This window comes from Caloenas nicobarica, unplaced genomic scaffold (genome assembly GCF_036013445.1).
Source record: "Caloenas nicobarica isolate bCalNic1 unplaced genomic scaffold, bCalNic1.hap1 Scaffold_436, whole genome shotgun sequence".
Lineage (NCBI taxonomy): Eukaryota > Metazoa > Chordata > Aves > Columbiformes > Columbidae > Caloenas > Caloenas nicobarica.
The window spans coordinates 28,904-40,566 of NW_027017425.1; the positions used below are offsets into that span (position 1 = coordinate 28,904).

Consider the following 11,663-nt stretch of genomic DNA (forward strand, 5'->3'; position numbering starts at 1 on the left):
TCCTGGGGGGTTATTGGAGGGGTTTGGGGGGTTAATTGGGGGGGTAGGGGGTGACTTGGGGGGTTTGGGGGGTTATTGGGGGGCTGGGGGGGTGACTTGGGGGGTTATTGGGGGGTTTGAGGGGTTATTGGGGGGCTGGGGGGGTGAGTTGGGGGGTTATTGGGGGGTCCTGGGAGGTTGTTGGGGGGTGAATTGGGGGGGACTTGGGGGGTTATTGGGGGGACTTGGGGGGTCCCGGGGGGTAATTGGGGGGACTTGGGGGGATTTGGGGGGTTACTGGGGGGTTGGGGGGGTGAATTGGGGGGACTTGGGGGGTATTGGGGGGTCCTGGGGGGTTATTGGGGGGTCCCGGGGGGTTATTGGGGGGGTGAATTGGGGGGACTTGGGGGGTATTGGGGGAATTTGGGGGTTATTGAGGGGCCGGGGGTGGATTTGGGGGGTCCCAGGGGGTTTATTGGGGGGATTTGGGGGGTTATTGGGGGGTCCTGGGGGGTTATTGTGGGGATTTGGGGGTTATTGTGGGGCCGGGGGTGGATTTGGGGGGTCCCAGGGGGTTTATTGGGGGGATTTGGGGGGTTATTGGGGGGATTTGGGGGTTATTGGTGTGTTTGGGGGGTTATTGTGGGGCCGGGGGTGGATTTGGGGGGGTCCTGGGGGGTTATTGGGGGGTCCCGAGGGGTTATTGGGGGGATTTGGGCGGTTATTGGGGGGCCGGGGGTGGATCTGGTGGGGGTCCCTGGGGGGTTATTGGGGGGTCCTGGGGGGTTATTGGGGTGTTTGGGGGGTTAGTGAGGGGCCGGGGGTGGATTTGGGGGGGTCCCGGGGGGTTATTGGGGGGTCCCGAGGGGTTATTGGGGGGATTTGGGGGGTTATTGGGGGGTTATTGGGGTGTTTGGGGGGTTATTGAGGGGCCGGGGGTGGATTTGGGGGGTCCTGGGGGTTACGGGGGGATTTGGGGGTTATTGGGGGGTCCCTGGGTGGTTATTGGGGGGATTTGGGGGTTATTGGGGTTTTTGGGGGGTTATTGAGGGGCCGGGGGTGGATTTGGGGGGTCCCAGGGGGTTATTGGGGGGTCCCGAGGGGTTATTGGGGGGATTTGGGTGGTTATTGGGGGGATTTGGGGGTTATTGGGGTGTTTGGGGGGTTATTGAGGGGCCGGGGGTGGATTTGGGGGGTCCCTGGGGGTTACTGGGGGGATTTGGGGGGTTATTGTGGGGATTTGGGGGGTTATTGGGGGGATTTGGAGGGTTATTGGGGGGATTTGGGGGTTATTGAGGGGCCGGGGGTGGATTTGGGGGGTCCCGGGGGGTTTATTGGGGGGATTTGGGGGGTTATTGGGGGGTCCTGGGGGGTTATTGTGGGGATTTGGGGGTTATTGTGGGGCCGGGGGTGGATTTGGGGGGTCCTGGGGGGTTATTGGGGGGTCCCGAGGGGTTTTTGGGGGGTTATTGGGGGGACGGGGGTGGATTTGGGGGGGTCCTGGGGGGTTATTGGGGGGATTTGGGGGTTATTGTGGGGATTTGGGGGTTATTGTGGGGCCGGGGGTGGATTTGGGGGGGTCCCGGGGGGTTATTTTTGGGGTTTTTGGGGGCCGAGAGGCCTCGCGCGGGCGGGCGTTGAAACAGCGCGCGGCGGCGCGGGAACGTCGCGCGTTCAGCCGCGGCGATCAATTAGCGCCTAACGAGGGGGCGCGTCCGGCAGGAAAGCCCAGGAGAGCCAGAAGGAGATGAAGCTGCTGCTGGACATGTACAAATCGGCGCCCAAGGAGCAGCGGGACAAGGTGCAGCTCATGGCGGCCGAGAGGAAGAGCAAGGCCGAGGTCAGCCGCGCTGCCTGGGCGCTAGCGGGGCGCTCGTTGGGCGCTAACGAGGCGCTCATTGGGAGGGGAGGGCGCGGCGGCCTCGCCTTTCCTCGCCTTTCCTTTCTCTTCCTTCCCTTCCTTTTCCCTTTCTTTCCTTCCCTTTCCTTCGCTTTCCTTTCTTTTCTTCCTCTTCCCCTTCCCTTCCCTTCCTTTCCTTTTCCTTTTCCCTTCCCTTTCCTTCCCTTTCCTCTTTCCTTCCCTTTCCTCTTTTCTTCCCTTCCCTTTTCCTTCCCTTTTCCTTCCCTTTTCCTTCCCTTTTCCTTCCCTTTTCCTTCCCTTTCGTTTCCTTCCCTTCCCTTTCCTTTCTTTTCTTCCCTTTCCCTTTCTCTTTCCCTTTTCCCTTTCCTTCCCTTTCCTTCCCTTTCCTTCCCTTTCCTTCCCTTTCCTTTCCCTTTCCTTTCCCTTTCCTTTCCCTTTCTCTTTCCCTTTTCCCTTTCCTTTCCCTTTCCTTTCCTTTCCTTTCCTTTCCTTTTCCTTTTCCTCTCCTCTCCTCTCCTCTCCTTTTCCTTTTCCTTTTCCTTTTCCTTTCCTTCTCCTTCTCTTTTCCTTCTCCTTTCCTTCTCCTTTCCTTCTCCTCTCCTCTCCTTTTCCTTTCCTTTTCCTTTTCCTTTTCCTTTTCCTTTCCGTTCCTTTCCGTTCCTTTCCTTTTCTTTCTTTTCCTTTCCTTTTCCTTTCCTCTCCTTTCCTCTCCGCACTTTTCCTTTTATTTCTTTTCCTTTTCCTTTTTTTTTTCCTTTTCTTTCCTTTTCTTTCCTTTCCTTTTATTTTATTTCCTTCCCTTCCCTTCCTTTCCTTTCCTTTCCTTTCCTCTTTCCTTTCCTCTTTCCTTTCCTCTTTCCTTTCCTCTTTCCTTTGCTCTTTCCTTTGCTCTTTCCTTTGCTCTTTCCTTTGCTCTTTCCTTTTCTTTCTTTTCCTTTCCTTTTCCTTTCCTTTTCCTTTCCTTTCCTTTCCTTTCCTCTCCGCACTTTTCCTTTTATTTCTTTTCCTTTTCCTTTTTTTTCTTTCCTTTTCTTTCCTTTTCTTTCCTTTTCTTTCCTTTCCTTTTATTTTATTTCCTTCCCTTGCCTTCCCTTCCCTTCCCTTCCATTCCTTTCCTTTTCTTTTTGTTTCTTTCCTCTCCTTTCCTTTCCTCTCCTTTCCTCCCCTCTCCTCTCCTCTCCTCTCCTTTCCTCCCCTCCCCTCTCCTTTCCCGTTTCCTCGTCTCTTGGCTCACGCTGGCGTCTCTCACCGGTTCTTCCCGCCTTTTTTTTTCCCGCCCTTTTTTCCCCGCCTTTTTTTTTCCGCCTCTTTTTCCCGCCATTTTCCCCACCATTCCCTGCTCCGTCACGTGCCGTCATTACTTCACTTAATTATCTCTCCCCATTGCCTCGCTTAATTACGTTGAGTCATTACATCACATAATTACCTGATGTCGTTACTTCACGTAACAAGTTCAGGTAATTACCTCACGTAATTACCTCACGTAATTACCTCACGTGACCGTGTCGGGTGATTATCTCTCATAATTACCTCACGTAATTACCTCACGTGACCATGTTGGGTGATTATCTCTCATAATTACCTCACGTAATTACCTCACGTGACCGTGTTGGGTGATTATCTCACGTAATTACCTCACGTAATTACCTCATGCAATTATCTCAGGTAATTGTGTCGGGTAATTACCTCACGTAATTACCTCACGTGACCGTGTTGGGTGATTATCTCACGTAATTACCTCACGTAATTACCTCATGTGACCGTGTCGGGTGATTATCTCACGTAATTACCTCACGTAATTACCTCACGTGACCATGTTGGCTGATTATCTCATGTAATTACCTCACGTAATTACCTCACGTGACCCTGTCGGGTGATTATCTCACGTAATTACCTCACGTAATTACCTCACGTGACCATGTTGGCTGATTATCTCACGTAATTACCTCACGTAATTACCTCACGTGGCCGTGTCGGGTGATTATCTCACGTAATTACCTCAAGTAATTAGCTCACGTGACCATGTTGGGTGATTATCTCACGTAATTACCTCCCGTAATTACCTCACGTGATTACCTCACGTAATTATCTCACGAGATTACCTCGCGTAATTACCTCACGTAATCGTGTCGGGTGATTATTTAGCGTAATTACCTCATGTAATTATCTTATGTAATTACTTCACGTAATTGTGTTGTGTGATTATCTCACGTAATTACCTCATGTAATTACCTCACGTGGTTACCTCCTGTGATTAATTACCTCCCGTGATTACCTCCCGTGATTAATTACCTCCCGTAATTACCTCCCATAATCACGTCCCATGATGGTGCCGGGCAGTTACCTCCTGTAATTATCTCCCATGCTTACCTCCCCTAATTACCTCTGGTGATTACCTCCCGTAATTACCTCCCGTAATTACCTCCCGTAATTACCTCCCGTAATTACCTCCCGTAATTACCTCCCGTAATTACCTCCCGTAATTACCTCTGGTGATTCCCTCCCATAATTACCTCCCGTAATTACCTCCCGTAATTACCTCTGGTGATTCCCTCCCGTAATTCCCTCCCGTGATTCCCTCCCGTAATTACCTCCTGTGATTGCCTCCCGTCATTACCTCCCATGATTCCCGCTCGTAATTACCTCTGGTGATTCCCTCCCGTAATCACCTCCCGTAATTACCTCCCATAATTACCTCCGGTGATTCCCTCCCGTAATTACCTCCCGTAATTACCTCCCGTGATTCCCTCCCCTAATTACCTCCGGTGATTCCCTCCCCTAATTACCTCCGGTGATTCCCTCCCGTAATTCCCTCCGGTGATTCCCTCCCGTGATTCCCTCCCGTAATTACCTCCCGTAATTACCTCCGGTGATTACCTCCCGTGATTCCCTCCCGTGATTCCCTCCCGTGATTCCCTCCCGTAATTACCTCCCGTAATTCCCTCCGGTGATTCCCTCCCGTAATTACCTCCCGTAATTACCTCCCGTGATTCCCTCCCGTGATTCCCTCCCGTGATTCCCTCCCGTGATTCCCTCCCGTAATTACCTCCCGTAATTACCTCTGGTGATTACCTCCCGTAATTACCTCTGGTGATTCCCTCCCGTAATTACCTCTGGTGATTCCCTCCCGTAATTACCTCCCGTGATTCCCTCCCGTAATTACCTCCCGTGATTCCCTCCCGTGATTCCCTCCCGTAATTACCTCCCGTGATTCCCTCCCGTGATTCCCTCCCGTGATTCCCTCCCGTGATTCCCTCCCGTGATTCCCTCCCGTGATTCCCTCCCGTGATTCCCTCCCGTAATTACCTCCGGTGATTACCTCCCGTAATTACCTCCCGTGATTCCCTCCCGTAATTACCTCCCGTAATTTCCTCCGGTGATTCCCTCCCATAATCACCTCCCGTGATTCCCTCCCGTGATTCCCTCCCGTGATTCCCTCCCGTGATTCCCTCCCGTGATTCCCTCCCGTGATTCCCTCCCGTAATTACCTCCCGTAATTACCTCCCGTGATTACCTCCTGTAATTACCTCCCGTGATTACCTCCCGTAATTACCTCCCGTAATTACCTCCCGTGATTCCCTCCCGTAATTACCTCCCCTAATTACCTCCGGTGATTCCCTCCCCTAATTACCTCCGGTGATTCCCTCCCGTAATTATCTCCCGTGATTCCCTCCCGTAATTACCTCCTGTGATTCCCTCCCGTAATTACCTCCCATAATTACCTCCTGTGATTCCCTCCCGTAATTACCTCCTGTGATTCCCTCCCGTAATTACCTCCTGTGATTACCTCCCGTGATTCCCTCCCGTAATTACCTCCGGTGATTCCCTCCCGTAATTACCTCCCGTGATTCCCTCCCGTAATTACCTCCGGTGATTCCCTCCCGTAATTACCTCCCGTGATTCCCTCCCGTAATTACCTCCGGTGATTCCCTCCCGTTATTACCTCCCGTAATTCCCTGCCGTGCTTCCCTCCCGTGCTGAACTGACTCCCGTGCCGCGGGTCCCGGCAGCTGGAGGAGCTGCGCGCGCGGGCGCGGGAGCTGGAGGAGCGCGAGCGGCGCGAGAGCAAGAAGCTGGCGGACGAGGAGGCGCTGCGGCGGCTGCGCGCGGCCGAGGAGCAGATCGAGCACCTGCAGCGCAAGCTGGCGGCCACCAAGCAGGTGCGCACACACCTCCGCGCTCGTTAGCCCCTCGTTAGCCCGCCCGTGGCCCGGGGTGGGTCCGTAGGTCCATAATTAGTCCGTGATTGGTCCGTGATTGATCCATGGTGGGTCCATAGGTCCATGATTGATCCCTGGTGGGTCCATAGGTCCATGATTAGTCCATGATTAGTCCATGATTAGTCCATGATTGATCCCTGGTGGGTCCATGATTAGTCCATGATTAGTCCATGATTAGTCCATGATTGGTCCATGATTGATCCATGGTGGGTCCATGATTAGTCCATGATTAGTCCATGATTAGTCCATGATTAGTCCATGATTAGTCCATGATTAGTCCATGATTGATCCATGGTGGGTCCATAGGTCCACGATTAGTCCATGATTAGTCCATGATTGATCCCTGGTGGGTCCATAGGTCCATGATTAGTCCATGATTGATCCCTGGTGGGTCCATAGGTCCATGATTAGTCCATGATTGATCCATGGTGGGTCTATAGGTCCATGATTAGTCCATGATTAGTCCATGATTAGTCCATGATTAGTCCATGATTAGTCCATGATTAGTCCATGATTGATCCATGATTGATCCCTGGTGGGTCCATAGGTCCATGATTAGTCTGTGATTAGTCCATGATTAGTCCATGATTGATCTGTGGTGGGTCCATAGATCCATAATTAGTCCATGATTGATTAGTCCATGATTGGTCCGTGGTGGGTCCATGGATCCATAATTAGTCCATGATTGATTGGTCCATGATTGATCTGTGGTGGGTCCATAGATCCATAATTAGTCCATAATTGATTAGTCCATGATTGATCTGTGGTGGGTCCATAGATCCATAATTAGTCCATGATTGATTAGTCCATGATTGGTCCATGGTGGGTCCATGGATCCATAATTAGTCCATGATTGATTAGTCCATGATTGGTCCATGGTGGGTCTGCGGTGGGTCCATAGATCCATGATGGGTTCACGATTGGTGCGTGGTGGGTCCATAGATCCATGATTAGTCCATAATTAGTCCATTATTAGTCCGTGGTTGGTCCATGGTGGGTCTGTGGTGGGTCCGTAGGCCCATGATTAGTCCATGATGGGTCCACGGTGGGTCCATAGACCATGATGGGTCCATAATTAGTCCATAATTGATTGGTCCATGATGGGTCCATAGGTCCATTATGGGTCTGTGGTGTGTTCATAGGTCCATGATTAGTCCATGATTAGTCTATGATGGGTCTATAGGCCCATGATTAGTCCATAATTAGTCTATAATTAGTCCATGATTGATCCGTAGACCGTGATAGGTCCATAGATCCATAATTAGTCTATAATTGATTGGTCCACGGTGGGTCCATAGGTCCATGATTGGTCCATGGTGGGTCTATAGACCACGATGGGTTCACCCTTCGGCCACGATGGGTCCACGATGGGTCCATGGTGGACCTGTGGCTGCTCCCTGATTGGCCCCCGCCCCTGCTGACGTCACGGGTGGGCGTGTCAGGAGGAGGAGGCGCTGCTGTCGGAGATGGACGTGACGGGCCAGGCGTTCGAGGACATGCAGGAGCAGAACCTGCGGCTGCTGCAGCAGCTGCGCGAGAAGGACGACGCCAACTTCAAGCTCATGTCGGAGCGGATCAAGGCCAACCAGATCCACAAGCTGCTGCGCGAGGAGAAGGACGAGCTGGCCGAGCAGGTGCTGGCGCTCAAGGCACAGGTGGGGACCCAGGCGTCCGGGGGGGACCCAGGAGTCCGGGGGGGACCCAGGAGTTCGGGGGGGGGTCAAGGGGAACCTGAGTGGGTTTGGGGTTGGAGAGACCCAAGTGAGCAGAAGGTTGAGAATGGGGTAACATGAAGTTACTGGAGGATCTAAGAGGACCCAGATGTTCGGGAGGGACCCAGGCGTTCGGGAGGGACCCAGGCGTCCGGGGGGGACCCAGGAGTTCGGGGCGGTCAAGGGGTTGGAGGGACCCAAGTGAACAAGAGAAGGTTGAGAACGTTCTCAACATGGAGTTATTGGTGTCTATGGAGGGTCCTGGTGACCCAGGGGGGACCCAGGAGTTCGAGGGGGGACCCAGGAGTTCGGGGGGACCCAGGAGTGCGGGGGGTCAAGAGGAACCTGGATGGTTTTGGGGTCGGAGGGACCCAAGTGACCAAAAGAACGTTCTCAACATCAAAGTTCTGGTGGAACCCAAGTGCTTGTGAAGGTCCTGAGAGGACCCAGGAGTTCGGGAGGGAACCCAGGCGTCCGGGTAGCGGACCCAGGCGTCCGGGGGTTGTCCCTGTCCCCAGGTGGACGCCCAGTTGCTGGTGGTGCAGAAGCTGGAGGAGAAGGAGCGGGGGCTGCAGAGCAGTTTGGCCGCCGTGGAGAAGGAGCTGGCGCTGCGAACCCAGGCCCTGGAGCTCAACAAGAGGAAGGTCAGAGGGGACCCAGGTGTCCGGGGGGGACCCAGGCGTCCGGGGAGGGACCCAGGAGTTCGGGGGGCACCCCGGAGGTCGGGTGCCAAACCCCTTGCACCTTCCCGTGGGGACACGGAGTCCAGGAACTTTCTCCTGGTTCCACATCTCAAGGTGGACCCAGGCATTTGGGAGGGACCCAGGCGTCCGGGGGGGGACCCAGGAGTTCGGGTTCCAACCCCCTTGGAGTTTCTTATGGGGACCCAGAGTCCAGGAACCTTCTCCTGGACCCATAGCCGCATAGAGCCCAGTAGGGACCCATAGAGCCCAGTAGGGACCCATAGAGCCCAATAGAGACCCATAGAGCCCAGTAGGGACCCATAGCCCCATAGAGCCCAATAGGGACCCATAGAGCCCAGTAGGGACCCATAGAGCCCAATAGGGACCCATAGAGCCCAGTAGGCACCCATAGCCCCATAGCGCCCAATAGGGACCTATAGAACCCAATAGGGACCCATAGAGCCCAGTAGGGACCCCATAGAACCCAATAGGGACCCATAACCCCATAGAGCCCAACAGGGACCCATAGAGCCCAATAGGGACCCATAGAGCCCAGTAGGGACCCCATAGAACCCAATAGGGACCCATAACCCCTATAAAGCCCAATAGGGACCCCTAGAGCCCAATAGGGACCCCTAGAGCCCAATAGGGACCCATAGAACACAATAGGGACCCATAGAGCCCAGTAGGGACCCCATAGAACCCAATAGGGACCCATAACCCCTATAAAGCCCAATAGGGACCTTTTGAGCCCAATAGGGACCCCTAGAGCCCAATAGGGACCCATAGAACACAATAGGGACCCATAGAGCCCAGTAGGGACCCATAGCCCCATAGAGCCCAGTAGGGACCTACAGAACCCAACAGGGACCCATAGCCCCATAGAGCCCAACAGGGACCCATAGAACCCAACAGGGACCCATAGAACCCAACAGGGACCCATAGAGCCCAATAGGGACCCATAGAGCCCAGTAGGGACCCCATAGAACCCAATAGGGACCCATAACCCCTATAAAGCCCAATAGGGACCTTTTGAGCCCAATAGGGACCCCTAGAGCCCAATAGGGACCCATAGAACACAATAGGGACCCATAGAGCCCAGTAGGGACCCCATAGAACCCAATAGGGACCCATAACCCCTATAAAGCCCAATAGGGACCTTTTGAGCCCAATAGGGACCCCTAGAGCCCAATAGGGACCCATAGAACACAATAGGGACCCATAGAGCCCAGTAGGGACCCATAGCCCCATAGAGCCCAGTAGGGACCTATAGAACCCAACAGGGACCCATAGCCCCATAGAGCCCAACAGGGACCCATAGAACCCAACAGGGACCCATAGAGCCCAATGGGGACCCATAGAATACAATAGGGATCCATAGAGCCCAGTAGGGACCCATAACCCCTATAGAGCCCAATAGGGACCTATAGAGCCCAATAGGGACCCATAGAGCCCATTAGGGACCCATAGCCCCATAGAGCCCAACAGGGACCCATAGAGCCCAACGGGGACCCATAGAACACAATAGGGACCCATAGAGCCCAGTAGGGACCCATAACCCCGTGACCCACAGGCGGTGGAGGCGGCGCAGGCGGCCGAGGACCTGCGGGCGCAGGGCGAGCACGTGCAGGGCCGGCTGCGGGAACTGGCGGCGGCGGCGGCCGAGAACCGAGCGGCCAAGGACAAGGAGGCGCTGGGGCTGAAACGGGCGCAGGTGAGAAAATGGGGAGGTTGTGGGGTCCCTGTGGGGATTATGAGGTCCCTATGGGGCTTATGGGGTCCCCGTGGGGTTCTGTGTGGTGCCCATTGGGTTCTATGGAGGTCATGGGTCCCTGTTGGGTTCTATGGGGTACCTATTGGGTTTTATGGGGTCCTTATTGGGTTCTGTGGGGGTTATGGGTCCCTATTGGGTTCTGTGGGGTCCCCGTTGGGTTCTGTGGGGGGTTATGGGGTCCCTGGGGGGTTCTGTGTGGTGCCCATTGGGTTCTATGGAGGTCATGGGTCCCTGTTGGGTTCTATGGGGTCCCTATTTGGTTCTATGGGGTCCCTATTGGGTTCTGTGCGGGTTATGGAGTTCCTATGGGAGTTATGGGGTCCTTATTGGGTTCTGTGGGGGTTATGGGTCCCTATTGGGTTCTGTGGAGGTCAGGGGTCCCTATTGGGTTCTATGGGGCTCTATGGGGTCAAGGACAAGGCGGCACTGGGGCTGAAATGGGCGCAGGTGAGAAAATGGGGGGCTTATGGGGTCCCTATGGGGGTTATGGGGTCCCTATGAGGGACTATGGGGGGCTATGGGGTCCCTATGGGGGTTATGGGGTCCCTATTGGGTTCTATGGGGGTTATGGGTCCCTATTGGGTTCTGTGGGGGGTTATGGGTCCCTATTGGGTTCTTTGGGGGTTATGCGGCCCTATGGGGGGTTATGGGGTCCCTGTTGGGGGCTGTGACGTCCCTATGGGGTTTCTTTGGGGCTCTGTGAGGTCAAGGACAAGGGGTCTGTAGGGATCTATAGGGCTCTATAGACTCTATGGAGGTCTGTAGGATTCCGTAGGGGTCCGTCGACTCTATAGGCATCTGTGGGTCTCTGTAGACGTCTACAGGGATCTGTGGGGCTCCATAGAAGTCTATAGGACTCTATAGGGCTCCATAGCCTCTATAGGCATGTGTAGACTGTGGGACTCTATAGAGTCTGTAGAGGTCTATAGGGCTCTGTGGGGCTCTGTAGAGGTCTATAGGGCTCTGTAGGGGTCTATAGGGCTCTATAGAGTCTACTGAGGCTTATAGGAGTCTGTAGACTCTATAGAGGTCTATAGGGCTCTACAAGGGTTTATGGACTCTATAGAGATCTGTGAGGGTCTATAGGACTCTCCAGGGGTCTGTGTGGATCTATAGGGTTCTATAGGCGTCTGTAGGTGTCCATAGGGCCTCTATAGGGTCTGTATGACTCCGCGGTCCTCCCGCCCTGCAGGAGGAGCTGTCGCGCCTGCGCCGCAAGCTGGAGAAGCAGCGCAAGGTGGAGGTTTACGCCGACGCCGACCAGATCCTGCAGGAGGAGATCAAGGAGTACCGGGTGGGCGGGGCTTCAGGGGGCGGGGCCGCCGCACCCATGGGTGGGGCCCTGAGCACCCATGGGTGTCCCCGGTGCACTGGCGCCCATCTCGTCCCATCATCTCTCCATTTTCCATTGGGTGGTAGAACCTCAAGTTGGGT

The 11,663-nt window shown here is 54.4% G+C and overlaps 1 protein-coding gene across 1 annotated transcript in view; it reads left to right on the forward strand.

Annotated features, from left to right (window-relative positions):
- The window catches only part of RNF40 (ring finger protein 40), a 34,293-nt gene that overhangs the window by 20,002 nt on the left and 2,628 nt on the right, over positions 1 to 11,663 (forward strand). Inside the window, exons 13-18 of the mRNA XM_065658062.1 lie at positions 1,702 to 1,819; positions 5,851 to 6,000; positions 7,503 to 7,715; positions 8,291 to 8,416; positions 10,029 to 10,169; positions 11,422 to 11,523. Coding sequence (XP_065514134.1) covers positions 1,702 to 1,819; positions 5,851 to 6,000; positions 7,503 to 7,715; positions 8,291 to 8,416; positions 10,029 to 10,169; positions 11,422 to 11,523 — 850 coding nt within the window. The remainder of the gene's footprint in view (positions 1 to 1,701; positions 1,820 to 5,850; positions 6,001 to 7,502; positions 7,716 to 8,290; positions 8,417 to 10,028; positions 10,170 to 11,421; positions 11,524 to 11,663) is intronic.